The 26524-nt window shown below is 45.1% G+C and overlaps 1 protein-coding gene across 2 annotated transcripts; it reads right to left on the bottom strand.

Annotated features, from left to right (window-relative positions):
• Positions 1-232: 232 nt before the first annotated feature.
• On the bottom strand, positions 233-21584 carry LOC141073140 (uncharacterized). 2 transcript variants are annotated; one of them, XM_073560505.1, is made up of 10 exons: positions 21458-21584; positions 8868-8909; positions 8700-8774; positions 8337-8625; positions 7992-8183; positions 7802-7836; positions 5016-5045; positions 4813-4842; positions 1332-1367; positions 233-548 (listed from the first exon to the last, which is right to left on the bottom strand). In XM_073560505.1, the coding sequence occupies exons 2-10, from the start codon at positions 8886-8888 to the stop codon at positions 534-536; spliced, it is 723 nt and encodes a 240-aa protein (XP_073416606.1). In that variant the 5' UTR covers positions 8889-8909; positions 21458-21584; the 3' UTR covers positions 233-533. The 2 variants fall into 2 exon arrangements, with proteins under 2 accessions (XP_073416606.1, XP_073416605.1); XM_073560504.1 differs by lacking the exons at positions 233-548; positions 1332-1367 and adding an exon at positions 1391-1587.
• Between the last annotated feature and the right edge of the window lie 4940 nt (positions 21585-26524).

Here is a 26524-nt window from a genome sequence, read left to right as displayed (position 1 = left end):
TAATATCATCCCCATCTTCATTCATTCATACACAGAATACAGAAGCCTTCACAACTTAGAAAACAGATGTTTCTGACCCCAGAAGACACAAGCTTTGTCGCGAAACTTTAGATAAACTTTTGATCTTCTCTGAAATTGACTCCATAAATGACCCCCAAGCGGATGTGATCAATTATGAGATGAAACCACAAGTAATAAAAAGTCACCAGAAATAAGAGAAACTGCGGCTGTATGGTGTGTGACGGGTTTATTGGGGCGACTCCTCTCCTCTGAAGCCACAATGTGTCAGTCCAATGTGTCATCACGGAATAGGAGGTTTCTCTGTTGGACAGAATCTTCCTTCGAGTAATGAAATGTAACCTCACATGGTCAGCAAAATGCGTCACATTCTTATGGATTTTTATGTTTCTCTTTCCATTGTTGGACATATATCCTTCATCTGGGGATTCTTCAGTGCTGACAGCTGGGGCGAGCCATAAGAAGGATGTGACGAGAGGAGGTGACAGAACCGGGCCAAAAAGCTCCGCTCTGGGTCAGGCAAGTAACGGCTGAAAGACCAAAGAAAACTAGATTATAGGGGCATCTGCGTCATGTACAGGACCTGTGTAATGGGAAGGGACACAACGGAGGCAGCGAGCGGAGCCTCGGCCATTCCAGGTTCTGCTCCGGCAGGGTGACACATCATATGTGATGTCATCACATGAATGAGGTGTCACAGTGATGTCACAAATCATAGCGCCTCTTATGGCTGCCGCGGTTATGTAACGTCCCTGCAGGGTCTACACAATGGGGCAGCAGAAACTGAAGCCGGGACCCAAAAGCAAAGAGATTACAGAGGTTTTATCACTTATCAAGGGGACTGAGAGGCTATAAAAATGCCAAATCTTGTCCTCCTCCTGCCCTCTGCCAACCCCCGCGCACCCGGCACCGGTCACTTTTAGTGAAGACCAGAGAGAATATGACTGGACCAGGGATGTGGGCGGACGGCTAAGGCCACTATGTGACATCTTTTCTACCTAAATTGATTACGCTTTGCAGTCTGGAGAAGCCTCGGAGCGGAATATCGCGCATCTGATGTGTGGGGGTAAATTTGACGTGGATCAAATTTCCCGGATGAGATTGCGCGACACTCTCAATGTAAATATTTGATCGCCCTTTTCCTCCTGTCACTTTCTTACCTATTGTGCTACAATCTATCAGATTCTATAGTATTATAGTCAGTTATTAATATATGTTTATGACGCGCTCGCACTTTCCTCACATCTGACGTCGCCCTTCCTCAGGCCAAGTGGTGGTCATTGATCACGTGATTTCACTATACTATCCGTTACCTCATCCAGCTCGCCTTGTCCACTTCTTCTGTAAGGCTAGAAAGAAGAGAGATTTTAGACGTTTTGTTCAGTCTGGATGAAAAGTTCTCTGGAGTAAACTGGGCCAAGAGGTGAAGACCAATGGTTTCCGGTTGGGGCCTGACGTCCATATTTGTCTTAGTATACCCGACTTTAGCGAGTGAATTATGGTGGCTTATTGGCCGCGCTCAGCCCTCCCTCTCCAAAAAGATCCAGCCACTTCAAGAAGTTGGCGGAACTGGGCAGAAACATTGTAAAAAAAAAAAAGATCATAATTACGAGATTTTAGAAGTGTCAATAAGTCAAGCAGTTTTACAACTGAAAACTAGAAAAAAAGAACCAAGAACTACTCAACAGATCAGAGCCACAGACATGTAACCTTATTACTATGGAATGTGTGTGACCCCAAGCACTGTGATCCCCTCATATACTGCGGGTGAAATAAGTATTGAACACGTCACCAGTTTTCTAAGTAAATCTATTTGTAAAAGTGCTATTGACATGAAATTCTTCCCAGATGTCAGTAATAACCCATCCAATCCACAGAGGCAGAGAATTCACCATAGAAGTCCATGCATTATGTGTAGTAATGGGAAATGGAGAAGGGAAAAGTACTGAACACGTGAAGAAGAAAAAGAGGAGCAAAAATCCCTAGAAAGTCCTGAAACTGGCTGAAATCTATCAGTAATTAGAAAGCAATCCTGCCACTTAGTGACAAATAATATCAGCCGGTTCACCTGATGCCTATAAAATGGAGTGGTATTACCAAGGGGCCATATAAGAAACATCTCATGATGGTAAAACCCAGTGAGCTGTCTCAAGGCCTTCACAACCATATAGTTGCAAAACATACTGATGGCATTGGTTACAGAAGAATATCTAAACTGGGGCCATAATACGGAAGTGGAAAGAACATAATTTTATCATAAACCGCCATGACCAGGTGCTCCCTACAAGATTTCACCATAAACCGACCATGACCAGGTGCTCCACGAAAGATTTCACCATAAACCAGCCATGATTAGGTGCTCCACGCAAGATTTCACCATAAACCAGCCATGATCAGGTGCTCCCCACAAGATTTTACCATAAACCGACCATGACCAGGTGCTCCCTGCAAGATTTCACCATAAACCAGCCATGACCAGGTGCTCCATGCAAGATTTCACCATAAACTGACCATGAACAGGTGCACCACGCAAGATTTCACCATAAACCAGCCATGACCAGGTGCTCCCCACAAGATTTCACCATAAAACGACCATGACCAGGTGCTCCCTCCAAGATTTCACCATAAACCAGCCGTGACCAGGTGCTCCACAAAAGATTTCACCATAAACCAGCCATGATCAGGTGCTCCACGCAAGATTTCACCATAAACCAGCCATGACCAGGTGCTCCCCACAAGATTTCACCATAAACCGACCATGACCAGGTGCTCCCCACAAGATTTCACCATAAACTGACCATGACCAGGTGCTCCACGAAAAATGTCACCATAAACCAGCCATGATCAGGTGCTCCACGCAAGATTTCACCATAAACCAGCCATGATCAGGTGCTCCACGCAAGATTTCACCATAAACCAGCCATTACAAGGTGCTCCCTGCAAGATTTCACCATAAACCAGCCATGACCAGGAGCTCCCCGCAAGACTTCACCATAAACTGGCCATGACCAGGTGCTCCACGCAAGATTTCACCATAAACCAGCCATGACCAGGTGCTCCCTGCAAGATTTCACCATAAACCGACCATGATCAGGTGCTCCTCGCAAGATTTCACCATAAACCGACCATGACCAGGCGCTCCCTGCAAGATTTCACCATAAACCAGCCAAGACCAGCTGCTCCCTGGAAGATTTCACCATAAACCATCCATGACCTGGTGGTCCCTGCAAGATTTCACCATAAACCAGCCACGACCAGCTGTTTTCGGTAAGACTTCACCATAAACCATCCATGACCTGGTGTTTCCCACAAGATTTTACCATAAACCGTCCACGACCAGCTGCTTTCAGTAAGACTTCACCATAAACCGGCGACACGTGGGATTTCACAATAAATCATCCAAAACCAGCTTCTCCTCGCAAGATTTCACCATAAACTGGCTATGAACAGCTGCTACCAGCAAGATTTCACCATAAATCGGCCATAACCAGGTGTTTCCCACAAGATTTTAACATAAACCGTCCACGACCGCCTGTCCCCTGCAAGTTTTGACCATAAATCGGACATTACCAGGTGCTCCCCACAAGATTTCAGAAAGACGACTGAAAAGAATTATCAGAAGAATTCTCCAGGAGCCAATGACACCTGTGGAGAGCCACAGAAAGACCTGGAATCAGCAGGTACAATTGTTTCACAGAAAACTGTAAGTAATGCACTCACCCTCCATGGCCTATATGCACGTTCCTCACTCAACCTCAATGGCCTGTATGCACGCTCTCCATGCAACCCCAATGACCTGCATGCATGCTCACAGCACAACTTCTATGGTCTGTATTCACGCTCACCACACAAGACTCCATTGCTGAGTTATAAGCATGTTCAAGCACATTTACAGTTTGATCAACAACGTTTAGACAAGCCTGTGAAATACTGAGAGATTATAGTCTGGTCAGATGAGACCAAAATTGTACTCTTTAGATGCCATAATACACATCATATTTGGGTGTCAAAAGGCACTGAATATCACCCCAAAAACTCCATACCAGCAGTAAAGTTTGGAGGTGGGAACATCATGGTGTGGGGCTGTTTTTCAGCATGTGGCACTGGCAAACTTCATTTCAGTGAAGGAAGGCTGAATGGACAATTGTACTGAGACATTCTCTGCTGCCATCTACGTGGGTGATGAAGATGAAACGTGGGTGGAGATTTAAGCAAGATGATCCCAAGGAAACTCTGAAATGGTTTCAGAGAAGGAAAATAAAGCTGCTAGAGAATGGCCGAGCCGATCACCGGACCTAAATCCAAGAAAAAATGTATGGAAGGAAATAAGGCTCAGAGATCATAGAAGGAGTCATGGAGGCTTCAGGATGTGACAAGTGTTTGTGTGGAAGAATGGGCCAAAATTCCACCTGAGCAATGCCTGCAACTAGTTTCTCCATGCAGGAGACATCTTGACGCTTCATCATCAAGGAAGGCTTTTGTACGAAGCATTAAATAAATTTCAGTAAACCTGTTCAATACTTTTTCCTGATGTAATTTCTCATTATTACGCATAATTAATGGGCATCTACGGTGATTTCTTTCCTGTGTGGATTGGATGGGTTGTTTCCGACATCTGGAGAGAATTTCATGTCAATAGCACCTTTAGAAACAGATTTAGTTAGAAAATTAGTGACTTGTTCAATACTAATTTCACCTACTTTATAACTGTCCAGTGTGTGATCCGACACGGTGTAATCCCCCATATGTAACGGTGTGATTTAAGATCTGAAGTTGGTAAAGATGATTTCTTACCACTGCCGTAGAAGAGAAAACTGCAGAGATCTGTAAAAAGGAAACACAATGTAACACAGATAATACTGGACAAAACGAGCTGGAAAAGTAACTGTATAGTAATCATATAGTACAGTGATAGCAAGCAGCAGAGGAGACACAGAGGAGGAACAGAGGAGAAGACACTGAAGAGCCATCTTGGACAATATCCTCATGTAACTCACATTATTATGGACCCAAACAGCCATAGAATCCTGGAAAGAAGAAATTCAGTTAGACTTGGCATCCAGAGCAGGTGAAGAGGTCAGAGCTGACGGAGGGTCATGTCACATCTACGTCCTCTTCCTTAATGGGAAACTGACAAAGACTCGGGCACCAAACCCCCCCACAGCACGGCTGCTGCCATGTATACTCCCCCTTAGGCTGAGTGGGAGAAGCTCTACAACTATATCTTCTCTGACGTTGGCACATTTCAGAGTGACATCCCTGCCTGCAGTCGCACAGCCAGGCTTGGATTCCCGCTGCTCATTGTTGGGCAGCGTTAAGCGGGTGACAGGTTCCCTTACGTCGGTCATACCCACGTGAAAGGTTTATAAGATTGCCAGTACTCCCTACAGATTGTGCTGCTGTTACTTGCTGTTATGATAGGTGCCCGATCTCTTACGATTTGTGACTTTCTTTCGGAATGTAATGGATAATGTCTGGTATTCAAGAGATGGGATAATTCTAGAGAGAGCGCACACTGCAGACACAGAGCCACGGAATGGTTAACAGATAGCCAGCCCTGGCAAGAGGAGCAGAAGGGGTTACTCCATAACTGCTGGTCAGAGAGTGATAGGGAGAGAAGTGAGAACTCGGAGTGAAGAGACCTGACTGCCAAGGTGAGGGAAGGAAGGGCAGAGGTAGCAAGTCTGTAATAGGGTCCGATAAGTGACGGTGGACCTGGAATAAGGATGGCTAGTCCAGAGGCCCAGAACAGAGAGACAGGAGATAACATCAGTGGTACAGGGCCAGAGGAGCAGAAGGGGTTACTCCATAACTGCTGGCCAAAGAGTGATAGGGAGAGAAGTGAGAACTTGGAGTGAAGAGACCTGATTGCCTAGGTGAGGGAAGGAAGGGCAGAGGAAGCAAGTCTGTAATAGGGTCCGATAAGTGACGGTGGAGCTGGAATAAGGATGGCTAGTCCAGAGGCCCAGAACAGCGAGACAGGAGATAACATCAGTGGTACAGGGCCAGAGGAGCAGAAGGGGTTACTCCATAACTGCTGGCCAAAGAGTGATAGGGAGAGAAGTGAGAACTTGGAGTGAAGAGACCTGATTGCCTAGGTGAGGGAAGGAAGGGCAGAGGAAGCAAGTCTGTAATAGGGTCCGATAAGTGACGGTGGAGCTGGAATAAGGATGGCTAGTCCAGAGGCCCAGAACAGCGAGACAGGAGATAACATCAGTGGTACAGGGCCAGAGGAGCAGAAGGGGTTACTCCATAACTGCTGGCCAAAGAGTGATAGGGAGAGAAGTGAGAACTTGGAGTGAAGAGACCTGATTGCCTAGGTGAGGGAAGGAAGGGCAGAGGTAGCAAGTCTGTAATAGGGTCCGATAAGTGACAGTGGAGCTGGAATAAGGATGGCTAGTCCAGAGGCCCAGAACAGCGAGACAGGAGATAACATCAGTGGTACAGGGCCAGAAGTGAAGAAGATAACTGTAGGATAGTGGGGACCCTGAGATGGCAGGAAACAGGGACAGAGGCTACGTGTAAGCTAAACCTGGAAGTGTTAGTGATAGAATACTAGACCTGCTGGGCCGGGGCATGGATGCCACACATCCACTCCATGTGGGTCAGCAGCACCCAGCAGTGGCCACCACCAACCACACAATGAGATCTGTACTGTTCAGCTCTGCAGCTGCTGAAACTCGTCTGGAGGCACCGCACTGGGGATGTCCTTAGGATAGGGTATTAAAACAAAAGTAGTGGAGCGACCGTTTAGCTCCTCAATGTCTGGCCCATTTTGGTTTTCTAGGACAAAGCATTTTTTTCTGTTTTGACAGATTCCAGGAGCTCTAGGACTTTTATCTGCCAATGTCGCTGTGTGACGTCTTTATTCTGGGACGAGCCGTATTTGTCAGCGGCAGCTTTCTGGGGTACCTATAGTTTATTAACAAACTTTTATTTGCTGCTTATATGGAGAATTAGAAAAATAACTTTTTTTTTAGATTTTCTACTTTCTGCTCTTCAGGTGCTGCACAAATCAGGTGTTTTCTTCATTATGAGAGTCCGTGAGATTATGGCGACACCACATTTATGTCTCAACACTTTTGTCCAATCAATACTCTGAAAACAACACAACCATTTCTTTCTGTGTCACCGTCTTCTGAGAGCTACTTCTCTACAATTTTGCAGAATAAGACGCAGTTTTCACTGTTGCTGGTTTCTGGTTCACATGACTTTTTGATCACTTTTTATTACACTTTTTAGAGATGGAATGTAAAAATAATTTTGATTTTGATTTTTTTTTACGCACTGTTCACACTCTAATTTAATTGATTAATATTTTCTTATTCTGCTGGTCAATAAGAAAATAAAACCTAAAAACCTCATAAATGACGGTACTACTTTTACACAAAAAATTTTTGGAAGGGTTTTCCCCATATTATGAGACCGTCACATTTGGCATTTTTATGTAGACAGAGCCGTGTGAGGCCCCAGTTTTTGCAGGGAGAGCTGTGGTTTTCATTGGTGCCATTTTTTTTTTTTTTAATACAGACAACTTTTTCTTTCATCATATGCAATGTTGGATGAGTCAGACCCAGCAATTCTGCCATCGGTTTTGTATTTTTTGCTTGTCAGCGTGTCTTACATAGATGACTGGTCGTACTCTGGGCCAATGGCAGAGATAAAAGTGAATCATTCTGGGGCCGAAACAAGCAAGAAATTCCAATACAGAAGAGACCGAGTTAGATAAAGTTCAGAATGTGCAGAGACTTATTTTAACTCCAGACCTTGCAGATTTTCTTACCAAATAATTCCACAAATTTACTGTAGTCCAAGACCCTGTAGGAGACAAAGACGAGTCAGAGATCAATGCGCTTATTCTGACATTTACCCTAAAGATTTCCCCAGCCAGGAGCCCCAAGGTACTAATATGTGGCAGCGTTACAATACTGCACCGCCTACAACCTGTCCAATCCTCAGGAATGACTATTTACCAGCAGAGATGTTGGCCTTGATGTCCTGCAGCTTTTGATCCAGTAGCTGTGGCTGCCTCTTCTCGTTGCTGGTGACCAGTATCAGGTCTCGGGAGTTTATGGTGATACCGGGCTGACCGTCCAGAATGCGGCACTTCTCTTGGTAGTCGCTCTTCTCCAGGTCATCCACCAACACAATCACATTGTCCCTTCCTTAAAGTAAAATAAACGTTCCAATTATTCCCCACAGACCTGAAATCATCAGAAAGATATGCCGATCCGAGCTGGAGCTTGTCGATCTCAGGGTACAATCATTGCCACCACCCAGTGACCATAGGAACAATCACAGCCATCACCAGACTCTACCTTTAGAAGAAGCCATGTATGTCAGCTCCTCGTCATATATGGAGTCCGTCACGTTGATGATGTTGATCCTCCCTCGGTTCTTGGTGTGATATAGAATGGCGAAGTCACAATCTTGGACAGCCTTTCGGAAGTGATGCTCGTCTCTGTTGGAGATGTACACAGGTCGGGGCTCTGCCACAAGACCAGTAAACATGGGGGATTTCAAGGCTGTCATCAGCCACTCGTAGTCAACCGTGGCCGAGCGCGAGAAAATCCCAACAACACGACGGGAGAAAAGGGAGCCACAAATCTGTGTAGAATGGAGAGAGGCAGATATAATGGCGGCAATAATAATAATGAGTAAATGTTACACTTCATCCTTACCAGAGACACCAACACTGATACCGAGTAACGTAAAATGACCCCAAAACACGCAAAAGGGTAGCAGACGATAGAAACCTGAGGAGAGAAGACCAGTATATGGATGAGTAATGGTGACCACAACTCCATGTGACAGGCAATATGGGAAGTATGGACAGGACCACATCTTACCAGGCAGGAGAAGTAGGACATGATGACCACCGTCCCAGAGCTCTACAGAGAAGAAAAACAAAACTGCAATGATGGAAGTCTGAGACCAGACCTCTGACATACCACTGGAGAAAGATAATCCAGAACTGCCCAGATATGTCATATGGATAAGTGTAAGAACGATATCCTGACGCTGTTATCATTGGAGACTAAATCATAGGAGGGAACCCAGAACTTCTCCAGAGCTGCCCCTATGTGTTATATGGACAAGTGTCAGAACCATACCCTGGTACCATTATCACCAGAGACTAAATCATAGGAGGGAACCCAGAACTTCTCCAGAGCTGCCCCTATGTGTTATATGGACAAGTGTCAGAACCATACCCTGGTACCATTATCACCAGAGACTAAATCATAGGAGGGAACCCAGAACTTCTCTAGAGCTGCCCCTATGTGTTATATGGACAAGTGTCAGAACCATATCCTGGTACCATTATCACCAGAGACTAAATCATAGGAGGGAACCCAGAACTTCTCTAGAGCTGCCCCTATGTGTTATATGGACAAGTGTCAGAACCATATCCTGGTACCATTATCACCAGAGACTAAATCATAGGAGGGAACCCAGAACTTCTCCAGAGCTGCCCCTATGTGTTATATGGACAAGTGTCAGAACCATACCCTGGTACCATTATCACCAGAGACTAAATCATAGGAGGGAACCCAGAACTTCTCCAGAGCTGTCCCTATGTGTTATATGGACAAGTGTCAGAACCATATCCTTGTACCATTATGACCAGAGACTAAATCATAGGAGGGAACCCAGAACTTCTCCAGAGCTGCCCCTATGTGTTATATGGACAAGTGTCAGAACCATATCCTGGTACCATTATCACCAGAGACTAAATCATAGGAGGGAACCCAGAACTTCTCCAGAGCTGCCCCTATGTGTTATATGGACAAGTGTCAGAACCATATCCTGGTACCATTATCACCAGAGACTAAATCATAGGAGGGAACCCAGAACTTCTCCAGAGCTGTCCCTATGTGTTATATGGACAAGTGTCAGAACCATATCCTTGTACCATTATGACCAGAGACTAAATCATAGGAGGGAACCCAGAACTTCTCCAGAGCTGCCCCTATGTGTTATATGGACAAGTGTCAGAACCATATCCTGGTACCATTATCACCAGAGACTAAATCATAGGAAGGAACCCAGAACTTCTCCAGAGCTGTCCCTATGTGTTATATGGACAAGTGTCAGAACCATATCCTTGTACCATTATGACCAGAGACTAAATCATAGGAGGGAACCCAGAACTTCTCCAGAGCTGTCCCTATGTGTTATATGGACAAGTGTCAGAACCATATCCTGGTACCATTATCACCAGAGACTAAATCATAGGAGGGAACCCAGAACTTCTCCAGAGCTGCCCCTATGTGTTATATGGACAAGTGTCAGAACCATACCCTGGTACCATTATCACCAGAGACTAAATCATAGGAGGGAACCCAGAACTTCTCCAGAGCTGCCCCTATGTGTTATATGGACAAGTGTCAGAACCATACCCTGGTACCATTATCACCAGAGACTAAATCATAGGAGGGAACCCAGAACTTCTCTAGAGCTGCCCCTATGTGTTATATGGACAAGTGTCAGAACCATATCCTGGTACCATTATCACCAGAGACTAAATCATAGGAGGGAACCCAGAACTTCTCTAGAGCTGCCCCTATGTGTTATATGGACAAGTGTCAGAACCATATCCTGGTACCATTATCACCAGAGACTAAATCATAGGAGGGAACCCAGAACTTCTCCAGAGCTGCCCCTATGTGTTATATGGACAAGTGTCAGAACCATATCCTGGTACCATTATCACCAGAGACTAAATCATAGGAGGGAACCCAGAACTTCTCCAGAGCTGTCCCTATGTGTTATATGGACAAGTGTCAGAACCATATCCTTGTACCATTATGACCAGAGACTAAATCATAGGAGGGAACCCAGAACTTCTCCAGAGCTGCCCCTATGTGTTATATGGACAAGTGTCAGAACCATATCCTGGTACCATTATCACCAGAGACTAAATCATAGGAGGGAACCCAGAACTTCTCCAGAGCTGCCCCTATGTGTTATATGGACAAGTGTCAGAACCATATCCTGGTACCATTATCACCAGAGACTAAATCATAGGAGGGAACCCAGAACTTCTCCAGAGCTGCCCCTATGTGTTATATGGACAAGTGTCAGAACCATATCCTGGTACCATTATCACCAGAGACTAAATCATAGGAGGGAACCCAGAACTTCTCCAGAGCTGCCCCTATGTGTTATATGGACAAGTGTCAGAACCATACACTGGTACCATTATCACCAGAGACTAAATCATAGGAAGGAACCCAGAACTTCTCCAGAGCTGCCCCTATGTGTTATATGGACAAGTGTCAGAACCATACCCTGGTACCATTATCACCAGAGACTAAATCATAGGAGGGAACCCAGAACTTCTCTAGAGCTGCCCCTATGTGTTATATGGACAAGTGTCAGAACCATATCCTGGTACCATTATCACCAGAGACTAAATCATAGGAGGGAACCCAGAACTTCTCCAGAGCTGCCCCTATGTGTTATATGGACAAGTGTCAGAACCATATCCTGGTACCATTATCACCAGAGACTAAATCATAGGAGGGAACCCAGAACTTCTCCAGAGCTGTCCCTATGTGTTATATGGACAAGTGTCAGAACCATATCCTGGTACCATTATGACCAGAGACTAAATCATAGGAGGGAACCCAGAACTTCTCCAGAGCTGCCCCTATGTGTTATATGGACAAGTGTCAGAACCATATCCTGTTACCATTATCACCAGAGACTAAATCATAGGAAGGAACCCAGAACTTCTCCAGAGCTGCCCCTATGTGTTATATGGACAAGTGTCAGAACCATATCCTGGTACCATTATCACTAGTGTTGAGCATTCCGATACCGCAAGTATCGGGTATCGGCCGATACTTGCTGTATCGGAATTCCGATACCGACTTCCGATATTTTTTCAATATCGGAATTCGGCATCGGAATCGGAAGTTCAGTTGATTGACGGCCTGACGTCATCATGATGCGCGGTGTGTGCGCATCATGATGCGCCGTCATTTCGGGCCTTCCGGGGGTCTCTGCCGGCCTGCCGGGGGGCTGTGCCGGCCTGCCGGGGGGCTGTGTGGACTGCCCGGGGTCTGTACCGGCCTGCCGGGGGGCTGTGCCGGCCTGCCGGTGGTCTGTGCACCCTGTGGGGGTCTGTACCGGCCTGCCGGGGGGCTGTGCCGGCCTGCCGGGGGGCTGTGCTGATGTCCGGGGGTCTGTGCAAGCATCGTCCGATGGGACTACAAGTCCCATCGGGCGATGCCTGCTACCATGACAGTGATTGACACATTAGCCAATGATGGGACAGTAGTAGTCCCATCATCCGGCTAATGTGTTAAATGTTAAAAAAAAAAAAAAAAATACTACATACATACTACATGCATGCTACATACATACTACATGCATGCTACATACATACTACATATATACTACATACATACTACATACATGCTACATACATACTGCATGCTACATACATACTACATACATACATACTACATACATACTACATACATACTACATACATACTACATACATGCTACATACATGCTGCATGCTACATACATACTACATACATACTACATGCATGCTACATACATACTACATATATACTACATACATACTACATACATGCTACATACATACTGCATGCTACATACATACTACATACATGCATGCTACATACATACTACATATATACTACATACATACTACATACATGCTACATACATGCTGCATGCTACATACATACTACATACATACTACATGCATGCTACATACATACTACATATATACTACATACTACATACATGCTACATACTGCATGCTACATACATACTACATACATACTACATGCATGCTACATACATACTACATGCATGCTACATACATACTACATGCATGCTACATACATACCACATACATACTACATATATACTACATACATACTACATACATACTGCATGCTACATACATACTACATACATACTACATGCATGCTACATACATACTACATACATGCTACATACATACTACATATATACTACATGCATACTACATATATACTACATTCATACTACATACTACATACATATGGGAAATTCCCACACAGCAATGGCATAAAGTGAGACTAGGGACTTTTTTTTTTTAAGTGGCGGAGGAATACAGTGCGGAAGGATACCTACCTTCCGTCATTGGATTCCTGCAGCCCGTAGAGAACGACAGCATCATCTGATGCTGCAGTTCTCTACCCAAGATCGTCGTGGGACACACTCGTGGACTGCTTCGGATCGTGGGTGAGTATTTTTGTGGTTTGTTATGTTAATATTTATCCCGGAATAGACAATGGCTTCGGGGAACAATGTGACAAGTATTGGTAAGTATGTTACTCTATGTTATATGTACTGTATGTCTATGTATGTATTGTATGAATGTATTGTATGTAGTATGTATGTAGTATATATGTGGTATGTATGTAGCATGCATGTAGTATATATGTAGTATGTATGTAGCATGTATGTAGTATATATGTAGTATGTATGTAGCATGTATGTAGTATATATGTAGTATGTATGTAGCATGTAGTATGTAGCATGCATGTAGTATATATGTAGTATGTATGTAGTATATATGTAGCATGCATGTAGTATTTATGTAGTATGTATGTAGCATGTATGTAGTATATATGTAGTATGTATGTAGCATGTATGTAGTATATATGTAGTATGTATGTAGCATGTAGTATGTAGCATGCATGTAGTATATATGTAGTATGTATGTAGTATATATGTAGTATGTATGTAGTATATATGTAGTATGTATGTAGTATATATGTAGTATGTATGTTGCATGTAGTATTTATGTAGTATGCATGTTGTATGTATGTAGCATGTAATTTTTTTTTTTTTTTTTACATTCAACACATTAGCCGGATGATGGGACTACTACTGTCCCATCATTGGCTAATGTGTCAATCACTGTCATGGTAGCAGGCATCGCCCGATGGGACTTGTAGTCCCATCGGACGATGCCTGCACAGACCACCGGAGCCTGCACAGACCCCCTGGCAGGCCGGCACAGCCCCCCGAAAGGCCCGTACAGACCCCAGAGAGGCTGTACAAGGGCAGGAAAGGGTTTTTCTTATTCCGATACCGGAAGTCCCATAGACTTGAATGGGACTTCCGGTATCGGAATCGGCGATACCGATACTTTTTTTAAAGATCGGCCGATACCATCCGATACGATACTTTGAAGTATCGGACGGTATCGCTCAACTCTAAATTTATCACCAGAGACTAAATCATAGGAGGGAACCCAGAACTTCTCCAGAGCTGCCCCTATGTGTTATGTGGACAAGTGTCAGAACCATATCCTGGTACCATTATCACCAGAGACTAAATCATAGGAAGGAACCCAGAACTTCTCCAGAGCTGCCCCTATGTGTTATATGGACAAGTGTCAGAACCATATCCTGGTACCATTATCACCAGAGACTAAATCATAGGAGGGAACCCAGAACTTCTCCAGAGCTGCCCCTATGTGTTATGTGGACAAGTGTCAGAACCATATCCTGGTACCATTATCACCAGAGACTAAATCATAGGAGGGAACCCAGAACTTCTCCAGAGCTGCCACTATGTGTTATATGGACAAGTGTCAGAACCATATCCTGGTACCATTATCACCAGAGACTAAATCATAGGAGGGAACCCAGAACTTCTCCAGAGCTGCCACTATGTGTTATATGGACAAGTGTCAGAACCATATCCTGGTACCATTATCACCAGAGACTAAATCATAGGAAGGAACCCAGAACTTCTCCAGAGCTGCCCCTATGTGTTATATGGACAAGTGTCAGAACCATATCCTGGTACCATTATCACCAGAGACTAAATCATAGGAGGGAACCCAGAACTTCTCCAGAGCTGCCCCTATGTGTTATGTGGACAAGTGTCAGAACCATATCCTGGTACCATTATCACCAGAGACTAAATCATAGGAGGGAACCCAGAACTTCTCCAGAGCTGCCACTATGTGTTATATGGACAAGTGTCAGAACCATATCCTGGTACCATTATCACCAGAGACTAAATCATAGGAGGGAACCCAGAACTTCTCCAGAGCTGCCACTATGTGTTATATGGACAAGTGTCAGAACCATATCCTGGTACCATTATCACCAGAGACTAAATCATAGGAAGGAACCCAGAACTTCTCCAGAGCTGCCCCTATGTGTTATATGGACAAGTGTCAGAACCATACCCTGGTACCATTATCACCAGAGACTAAATCATAGGAGGGAACCCAGAACTTCTCCAGAGCTGCCCCTATGTGTTATGTGGACAAGTGTCAGAACCATACCCTGGTACCATTATCACCAGAGACTAAATCATAGGAAGGAACCCAGAACTTCTCCAGAGCTGCCCCTATGTGTTATATGGACAAGTGTCAGAACCATATCCTGGTACCATTATCACCAGAGACTAAATCATAGGAGGGAACCCAGAACTTCTCCAGAGCTGCCCCTATGTGTTATGTGGACAAGTGTCAGAACCATACCCTGGTACCATTATCACCAGAGACTAAATCATAGGAAGGAACCCAGAACTTCTCCAGAGCTGCCCCTATGTGTTATATGGACAAGTGTCAGAACCATATCCTGGTACCATTATCACCAGAGACTAAATCATAGGAGGGAACCCAGAACTTCTCCAGAGCTGCCACTATGTGTTATATGGACAAGTGTCAGAACCATACCCTGGTACCATTATCACCAGAGACTAAATCATAGGAAGGAACCCAGAACTTCTCCAGAGCTGCCCCTATGTGTTATATGGACAAGTGTCAGAACCATATCCTGGTACCATTATCACCAGAGACTAAATCATAGGAGGGAACCCAGAACTTCTCCAGAGCTGTCCCTATGTGTTATATGGACAAGTGTCAGAACCATATCCTGGTACCATTATCACCAGAGACTAAATCATAGGAGGGAACCCAGAACTTCTCCAGAGCTGCCCCTATGTGTTATATGGACAAGTGTCAGAACCATATCCTGGTACCATTATCACCAGAGACTAAATAATAGGAAGGAACCCAGAACTTCTCCAGAGCTGCCCCTATGTGTTATATGGACAAGTGTCAGAACCATATCCTGGTACCATTATCACCAGAGACTAAATCATAGGAGGGAACCCAGAACTTCTCTAGAGCTGCCCCTATGTGTTATATGGACAAGTGTCAGAACCATATCCTGGTACCATTATCACCAGAGACTAAATCATAGGAGGGAACCCAGAACTTCTCCAGAGCTGCCCCTATGTGTTATATGGACAAGTGTCAGAACCATATCCTGGTACCATTATCACCAGAGACTAAATCATAGGAGGGAACCCAGAACTTCTCCAGAGCTGCCCCTATGTGTTATATGGACAAGTGTCAGAACCATATCCTGGTACCATTATCACCAGAGACTAAATCATAGGAGGGAACCCAGAAATTCTCCAGAACTGCCCCTATGTGTTATATGGACAAGTGTCAGAACCATATCCTGGTACCATTATCACCAGAGACTAAATCATAGAAAGGAACCCAGAACTTCTCCAGAGCTGCCCCTATGTGTTATATGGACAAGTGTCAGAACCATATCCTGGTACCATTATCACCAGAGACTAAATGATAGGAGGGAACCCAGAACTTCTCTAGAGCTGCCCCTATGTGTTATATGGACAAGTGTCAGAACCATATCCTGGTACCATTATCACCAGAGACTAAATCATAGGAGGGAACCCAGAACTTCTCTAGAGCTGCCCCTATGTGTTATATGGACAAGTGTCAGAACCATACCCTGGTACCATTATCACCAGAGACTAAATCATAGGAGGGAACCCAGAACTTCTCCAGAGCTGCCACTATGTGTTATATGGACAAGTGTCAGAACCATATCCTGGTACCATTATCACCAGAGACTAAATCATAGGAGGGAACCCAGAACTTCTCCAGAGCTGCCCCTATGTGTTATATGGACAAGTGTCAGAACCATATCCTGGTACCATTATCACCAGAGACTAAATCATAGGAGGGAACCCAGAACTTCTCCAGAGCTGCCCCTATGTGTTATATGGACAAGTGTCAAAACCATACCCTGGTACCATTATCACCAGAGACTAAATCATAGGAAGGAACCCAGAACTTCTCCAGAGCTGCCCCTATGTGTTATATGGACAAGTGTCAGAACCATATCCTGGTACCATTATGACCAGAGACTAAATCATAGGAGGGAACCCAGAACTTCTCCAGAGCTGCCCCTATGTGTTATATGGACAAGTGTCAGAACCATATCCTGGTACCATTATCACCAGAGACTAAATCATAGGAGGGAACCCAGAACTTCTCCAGAGCTGCCCCTATGTGTTATGTGGACAAGTGTCAGAACCATACCCTGGTACCATTATCACCAGAGACTAAATCATAGGAAGGAACCCAGAACTTCTCCAGAGCTGCCCCTATGTGTTATATGGACAAGTGTCAGAACCATACCCTGGTACCATTATCACCAGAGACTAAATCATAGGAGGGAACCCAGAACTTCTCTAGAGCTACCCCTATGTGTTATATGGACAAGTGTCAGAACCATATCCTGGTACCATTATCACCAGAGACTAAATCATAGGAGGGAACCCAGAACTTCTCCAGAGCTGCCACTATGTGTTATATGGACAAGTGTCAGAACCATACCCTGGTACCATTATCACCAGAGACTAAATCATAGGAAGGAACCCAGAACTTCTCCAGAGCTGCCCCTATGTGTTATATGGACAAGTGTCAGAACCATATCCTGGTACCATTATCACCAGAGACTAAATCATAGGAGGGAACCCAGAACTTCTCTAGAGCTGCCCCTATGTGTTATATGGACAAGTGTCAGAACCATATCCTGGTACCATTATCACCAGAGACTAAATCATAGGAGGGAACCCAGAACTTCTCCAGAGCTGCCCCTATGTGTTATATGGACAAGTGTCAGAACCATATCCTGGTACCATTATCACCAGAGACTAAATCATAGGAGGGAACCCAGAACTTCTCCAGAGCTGCCCCTATGTGTTATATGGACAAGTGTCAGAACCATATCCTGGTACCATTATCACCAGAGACTAAATCATAGGAGGGAACCCAGAAATTCTCCAGAACTGCCCCTATGTGTTATATGGACAAGTGTCAGAACCATATCCTGGTACCATTATCACCAGAGACTAAATCATAGGAAGGAACCCAGAACTTCTCCAGAGCTGCCCCTATGTGTTATATGGACAAGTGTCAGAACCATATCCTGGTACCATTATCACCAGAGACTAAATGATAGGAGGGAACCCAGAACTTCTCTAGAGCTGCCCCTATGTGTTATATGGACAAGTGTCAGAACCATATCCTGGTACCATTATCACCAGAGACTAAATCATAGGAGGGAACCCAGAACTTCTCCAGAGCTGCCCCTATGTGTTATATGGACAAGTGTCAGAACCATATCCTGTTACCATTATCACCAGAGACTAAATCACAGGAGGGAACCCAGAACTTCTCCAGAGCTGCCCCTATGTGTTATATGGACAAGTGTCAAAACCATATCCTGTTACCATTATCACCAGAGACTAAAGTATAGGAGAGAACCCAAAATTTCTCCAGAGCTGTCCATACAGTCATGGTCAAAAGTATTGACACCCCTGCAATTCTGTCAGATAATATTCAGTTTCTTCCTGAAAATGATTGCAAACACAAATTCTTTGGTATTATCTTCATTTAATTTGTCTTAAATGAAAAAACACAAAAGAGAATGAAGCAAAAAGCAAAACATTGATCATTTCACACAAAACTCCAAAAATGAGCCAGACAAAAGTATTGGCACCCTCAGCCTAATACTTGGTTGCACAACCTTTAGCCAAAATAACTGCGACCAACCGCTTCCGGTAACCATCAATGAGTTTCTTACAATGCTCTGCTGGAATTTTAGACCATTCTTCTTTGGCAAACTGCTCCAGGTCCCTGATATTTGAAGGGTGCCTTCTCCACACTGCCATTTTTAGATCTCTCCACAGGTGTTCTATGGGATTCAGGTCTGGACTCATTGCTGGCCACCTTAGAAGTCTCCAGTGCTTTCTCTCAAACCATTTTCTAGTGCTTTTTGAAGTGTGTTTTGGGTTATTGTCCTGCTGGAAGACCCATGACCTCTGAGGTAGACCCAGCTTTCTCACACTGGGCCCTAAATTATGCTGCAAAATTTGTTGGTAGTCTTCCGACTTCATAACGCCATGCACACGGTCAAGCAGTCCAGTGCCAGAGGCAGCAAAGCAACCCCAAAACATCAGGGAACCTCCGCCATGTTTGACTGTAGGGACCGTGTTCTTTTCTTTGAATGCCTCTTTTTTTCTCCTGTAAACTCTATGTTGATGCCTTTGCCCTAAAAGCTCTACTTTTGTCTCATCTGACCAGAGAACATTCTTCCAAAACGTTTTAGGCTTTTTCAGGTAAGTTTTGGCAAACTCCAGCCTGGCTTTTTTATGTCTCGGGGTAAGAAGTGGAGTCTTCCTGGGTCTCCTACCATACAGTCCCTTTTCTTTCAGATGCCGACGGATAGTACGGGTTGACACTGTTGTCCCCTCAGACTGCAGGGCAGCTTGAACTTGTTTGGATGTTAGTCGAGGTTCTTTATCCAACATCCGCACAATCTTGCGTTGAAATCTCTTGTCAATTTTTCTTTTCCGTCCACATCTAGGGAGGTTAGCCACAGTGCCATGGGCTTTACACTTCTTGATGACACTGCGCACGGTAGACACAGGAACATTCAGGTCTTTGGAGATGGACTTGTAGCCTTGAGATTGCTCATGCTTCCTCACAATTTGGTTTCTCAAGTCCTCAGACAGTTCTTTGGTCTTCTTTCTTTTCTCCATGCTCAATGTGGTGCACACAAGGACACAGGACAGAGGTTGAGTCAACTTTAATCCATGTCAACTGGCTGCAAGTGTGATTTAGTTATTGCCAACACCTGTTAGGTGCCACAGGTAAGTTACAGGTGCTGATAATTACACGAATTAGAGAAGCATCACAGGATTTTTCCAACAGTGCCAATACTTTTGTCCACCCTCTTTTTTATGTTTGGTGTGGAATTATATCCAATTTGGCTTTAGGACAATTCTTTTTGTGTTTTTTCATTTAAGACAAATTAAATGAAGATAATAATACCAAAGAATTTGTGTTTGCAATCATTTTCAGGAAGAAACTGAGTATTATCTGACAGAATTGCAGGGGAGTCAATACTTTTGGCCATGACTGTATGTGTCATGCAATATGTCAGCAAAGTACTACATATAGGTGGTTAGCACTGTACTATATATAGGGGAGCACAATGGATCAGTGGTCAGCATTGTATTATATTTAGGGCAGCACAGTGGCTCAGTGGTTAACACTGTGCTATATATAAGGCAACATGATGGCTCAGTGGTTAGAACTGTATTATTTATATGGCAGAATGGTGACTCAGCGGTTATCACTGCACTATATAAGGGAGCAAGGTAACTTAGTGGTTAATACTGTAGTATATATAAGTACTACTGTATATATAGGGCAGCATATTGGCTCAGTGGTTAGTACTGTATATGAAGGGCAGCACGGTGGTTCAGAAGTTAGCATAGTAGTATATATAGGGGAACATGGTCGCTCAGTGGTCAGCACTTTACTATATATAGGGGAACACGGTGACTCAGTGGTTACTGTACTATATACGGCAGAACGCAGTGGTTCAGGGGTTATCACTGCATTATATATAGGGCAGCACAGAGGCTCAGTGGTTAGAACTGTTACTTTTCAACCCTGGGTCCTACTCCAAAATCCCACCAATTACAGCATCTGTGAGGAGTTTGTATGGTCTCTCCGTGTTTGCAGGATTTCCTCTGGATTCTCTAGTTTATTCCCACACTATGATGTCATACAGAGAGGCATTGTAGATTGTGAGCCCCAATGGGTACAGTGAGGGTGATGTTTGTACAGCGCTCTGGTATATCATGGAGGCATGGAGCTATATCAGTGAGGAAAATAAATATGTATCACTATATATAATAACCCCCAGTTACAGGAGAGGACGGAGTAAAGCTGAGCGCGAAAGCAGAAAAGAGGAACAGCGTGACGACCTACTGGGGTCTGTGAGATGTTCGGTCAGGAGACCCCCGACCGGTCCGGACACCGTGGTCTGTGCTCTGATCAAGAATGTCCCATGTGTGAAACCGGCCACACAGACCGATGTCCCCCACAGCCCACACCTCACCCTGGATGTCCACGGCCCAAGATTCACTACCTGGGAACTCACAGATCCCCTCCCCCAGAAACACAGCAGCTATGAGAAGCTGGGGGTTCAACTCCTCAATATAACCCCATCATCAGCCTGAATGTTTATCATTTATTTTATACTCACATAAAGTCGCAATCTTCTAAAATGTTCACAACCAGGAAGACACGAGAGAGAAAGTGAAAGTGAAGAACGGGGAAGAGATGCTGAAAAGCAGAATGATAACACACAATACTAGCTGAAGAGCCCGGCGCTGCCCGGACATAGGAACTAACTGTGGTTACTTATAACAAATTACTAGCTGAAGAGCCCGGCACTGCCCGGACATAGGAACTAACTGTGGTTACTTATAACAAATTACTAGCTGAAGAGCCCGGCGCTGCCCGGACATAGGAACTAACTGTGGTTACTTATAACAAATTACTAGCTGAAGAGCCCGGCGCTGCCCGGACATAGGAACTAACTGTGGTTACTTATAACAAATTACTAGCTGAAGAGCCCGGCGCTGCCCGGACATAGGAACTAACTGTGGTTACTTATAACAAATTACTAGCTGAAGAGCCCGGCACTGCCCGGACACAGGAACTAACTGTGGTTACTTATAACAAATTACTAGCTGAAGAGCCCGGCGCTGCCCGGACATAGGAACTAACTGTGGTTACTTATAACAAATTACTAGCTGGAGAGCCGGGCGCTGCCCGGACACAGGAACTAACTGTGGTTACTTATAACAAATTACTAGCTGAAGAGCCCGGCGCTGCCCGGACATAGGAACTAACTGTGGTTACTTACAACAAATTACTAGCTGAAGAGCCCGGCGCTGCCCGGACATAGGAACTAACTGTGGTTACTTACAACAAATTACTAGCTGAAGAGCCCGGCGCTGCCCGGACACAGGAACTAACTGTGGTTACTTACAACAAATTACTAGCTGAAGAGCCCGGCGCTGCCCGGACACAGGAACTAACTGTGGTTACTTATAACAAATTACTAGCTGAAGAGCCCGGCGCTGCCCGGACACAGGAACTAACTGTGGTTACTTATAACAAATTACTAGCTGAAGAGCCCGGCGCTGCCCGGACATAGGAACTAACTGTGGTTACTTACAACAAATTACTAGCTGAAGAGCCCGGCGCTGCCCGGACACAGGAACTAACTGTGGTTACTTATAACAAATTACTAGCTGAAGAGCCCGGCACTGCCCGGACATAGGAACTAACTGTGGTTACTTATAACAAATTACTAGCTGGAGAGCCCGGCGCTGCCCGGACATAGGAACTAACTGTGGTTACTTATAACAAATTACTAGCTGAAGAGCCCGGCGCTGCCCGGACATAGGAACTAACTGTGGTTACTTATAACAAATTACTAGCTGAAGAGCCCGGCACTGCCCGGACACAGGAACTAACTGTGGTTACTTATAACAAATTACTAGCTGAAGAGCCCGGCGCTGCCCGGACACAGGAACTAACTGTGGTTACTTATAACAAATTACTAGCTGAAGAGCCCGGCACTGCCCGGACATAGGAACTAACTGTGGTTACTTATAACAAATTACTTGCTGAAGAGCCCGGCACTGCCCGGACATAGGAACTAACTGTGGTTACTTATAACAAATTACTAGCTGAAGAGCCCGGCACTGCCCGGACATAGGAACTAACTGTGGTTACTTATAACAAATTACTAGCTGAAGAGCCCGGCACTGCCCGGACATAGGAACTAACTGTGGTTACTTATAACAAATTACTTGCTGAAGAGCCCGGCACTGCCCGGACATAGGAACTAACTGTGGTTACTTATAACAAATTACTAGCTGAAGAGCCCGGCGCTGCCCGGACAGAGGAACTAACTGTGGTTACTTATAACAAATTACTAGCTGAAGAGCCCGGCGCTGCCCGGACATAGGAACTAACTGTGGTTACTTATAACAAATTACTTGCTGAAGAGCCCGGCACTGCCCGGACATAGGAACTAACTGTGGTTACTTATAACAAATTACTAGCTGAAGAGCCCGGCGCTGCCCGGACATAGGAACTAACTGTGGTTACTTATAACAAATTACTAGCTGAAGAGCCCGGCGCTGCCCGGACATAGAAACTAACTGTGGTTACTTATAACAAATTACTTGCTGAAGAGCCCGGCACTGCCCGGACATAGGAACTAACTGTGGTTACTTATAACAAATTACTAGCTGAAGAGCCCGGCGCTGCCCGGACATAGGAACTAACTGTGGTTACTTATAACAAATTACTAGCTGAAGAGCCCGGCACTGCCCGGACATAGGAACTAACTGTGGTTACTTATAACAAATTACTCGCCGGGCTCTTCAGCTAGTAATTTGTTATAAGTAACCACAGTTAGTTCCTATGTCCGGGCAGCGCCGGGCTCTTCAGCTAGTAATTTGTTATAAGTAACCACAATTAGTTCCTGTGTCCGGGCAGCGCCGGGCTCTTCAGCTTGTAATTTGTTATAAGTAACCACAGTTAGTTCCTATGTCCGGGCAGCGCCGGGCTCTTCAGCTAGTAATTTGTTATAAGTAACCACAGTTAGTTCCTATGTCCGGGCAGTGCCGGGCTCTTCAGCTTGTAATTTGTTATAAGTAACCACAGTTAGTTCCTATGTCCGGGCAGTGCCGGGCTCTTCAGCTTGTAATTTGTTATAAGTAACCACAGTTAGTTCCTGTGTCCGGGCAGCGCCGGGCTCTTCAGCTAGTAATTTGTTATAAGTAACCACAGTTAGTTCCTATGTCCAGGCAGCGCCGGGCTCTTCAGCTAGTAATTTGTTATAAGTAACCACAGTTAGTTCCTATGTCCGGGCAGCGCCGGGCTCTTCAGCTAGTAATTTGTTATAAGTAACCACAGTTAGTTCCTATGTCCGGGCAGCGCCGGGCTCTTCAGCTAGTAATTTGTTATAAGTAACCACAGTTAGTTCCTATGTCCGGGCAGCGCCGGGCTCTCCAGCTAGTAATTTGTTATAAGTAACCACAGTTAGTTCCTATGTCCGGGCAGCGCCGGGCTCTTCAGCTAGTAATTTGTTATAAGTAACCACAGTTAGTTCCTATGTCCGGGCAGCGCCGGGCTCTTCAGCTAGTAATTTGTTATAAGTAACCACAGTTAGTTCCTATGTCCGGGCAGCGCCGGGCTCTTCAGCTAGTAATTTGTTATAAGTAACCACAGTTAGTTCCTATGTCCGGGCAGCGCCGGGCTCTTCAGGTAGTAATTTGTTATAAGTGTGTCCGCTGCCCGGACACAGGAACTAACTGTGGTTACTTATAACAAATTACTAGCTGAAGAGCCCGGCGCTGCCCGGACATAGGAACTAACTGTGGTTACTTATAACAAATTACTAGCTGAAGAGCCCGGCGCTGCCCGGACATAGGAACTAACTGTGGTTACTTATAACAAATTACTAGCTGAAGAGCCCGGCGCTGCCCGGACATAGGAACTAACTGTGGTTACTTATAACAAATTACTAGCTGAAGAGCCCGGCGCTGCCCGGACATAGGAACTAACTGTGGTTACTTATAACAAATTACTAGCTGAAGAGCCCGGCGCTGCCCGGACATAGGAACTAACTGTGGTTACTTATAACAAATTACGAGCTGAAGAGCCCGGCGCTGCCCGGACATAGGAACTAACTGTGGTTACTTATAACAAATTACTAGCTGAAGAGCCCGGCACTGCCCGGACATAGGAACTAACTGTGGTTACTTATAACAAATTACTAGCTGAAGAGCCCGGCGCTGCCCGGACATAGGAACTAACTGTGGTTACTTATAACAAATTACTAGCTGAAGAGCCCGGCGCTGCCCGGACATAGGAACTAACTGTGGTTACTTATAACAAATTACTAGCTGAAGAGCCCGGCGCTGCCCGGACATAGGAACTAACTGTGGTTACTTATAACAAATTACTAGCTGAAGAGCCCGGCGCTGCCCGGACATAGGAACTAACTGTGGTTACTTATAACAAATTACTAGCTGAAGAGCCCGGCGCTGCCCGGACATAGGAACTAACTGTGGTTACTTATAACAAATTACTAGCTGAAGAGCCCGGCGCTGCCCGGACACAGGAACTAACTGTGGATAGTTATAACAAATTACTAGCTGAAGAGCCCGGCGCTGCCCGGACACAGGAACTAACTGTGGTTACTTATAACAAATTACTAGCTGAAGAGCCCGGCGCTGCCCGGACACAGGAACTAACTGTGGATAGTTATAACAAATTACTAGCTGGAGAGCCCGGCACTGCCCGGACATAGGAACTAACTGTGGTTACTTATAACAAATTACTAGCTGAAGAGCCCGGCGCTGCCCGGACATAGGAACTAACTGTGGTTACTTATAACAAATTACTAGCTGAAGAGCCCGGCGCTGCCCGGACATAGGAACTAACTGTGGTTACTTATAACAAATTACTAGCTGAAGAGCCCGGCGCTGCCCGGACACAGGAACTAACTGTGGTTACTTATAACAAATTACTAGCTGAAGAGCCCGGCGCTGCCCGGACATAGGAACTAACTGTGGATAGTTATAACAAATTACTAGCTGAAGAGCCCAGCGCTGCCCGGACACAGGAACTAACTGTGGATAGTTATAACAAATTACTAGCTGGAGAGCCCGGCACTGCCCGGACATAGGAACTAACTGTGGTTACTTATAACAAATTACTAGCTGGAGAGCCCGGCACTGCCCGGACACAGGAACTAACTGTGGTTACTTATAACAAATTACTAGCTGGAGAGCCCGGCGCTGCCCGGACACAGGAACTAACTGTGGTTACTTATAACAAATTACTAGCTGGAGAGCCCGGCGCTGCCCGGACACAGGAACTAACTGTGGTTACTTATAACAAATTACTAGCTGAAGAGCCCGGCACTGCCCGGACACAGGAACTAACTGTGGTTACTTATAACAAATTACTAGCTGAAGAGCCCGGCGCTGCCCGGACACAGGAACTAACTGTGGTTACGTATAACAAATTACTAGCTGAAGAGCCCCTCACTGCCCGGACACAGGAACTAACTGTGGTTACTTATAACAAATTACTAGCTGTGAGCCCGGCGCTGCCCGGACATAGGAACTAACTGTGGCTACTTATAACAAATTACTAGCTGAAGAGCCCGACACTGCCAGGACACAGGAACTAACTGTGGCTACTTATAACAAATTACTAGCTGAAGAGCCCGGCGCTG

The sequence above is a fragment of the Dendrobates tinctorius genome, unplaced genomic scaffold (genome assembly GCF_039654945.1).
Source record: "Dendrobates tinctorius isolate UK_male_01 unplaced genomic scaffold, ASM3965494v1 ptg000297l, whole genome shotgun sequence".
NCBI lineage: Eukaryota > Metazoa > Chordata > Amphibia > Anura > Dendrobatidae > Dendrobates > Dendrobates tinctorius.
Note: the sequence above shows the minus strand (reverse complement) of the source record. Positions and strands in the feature narration are given on the sequence as shown.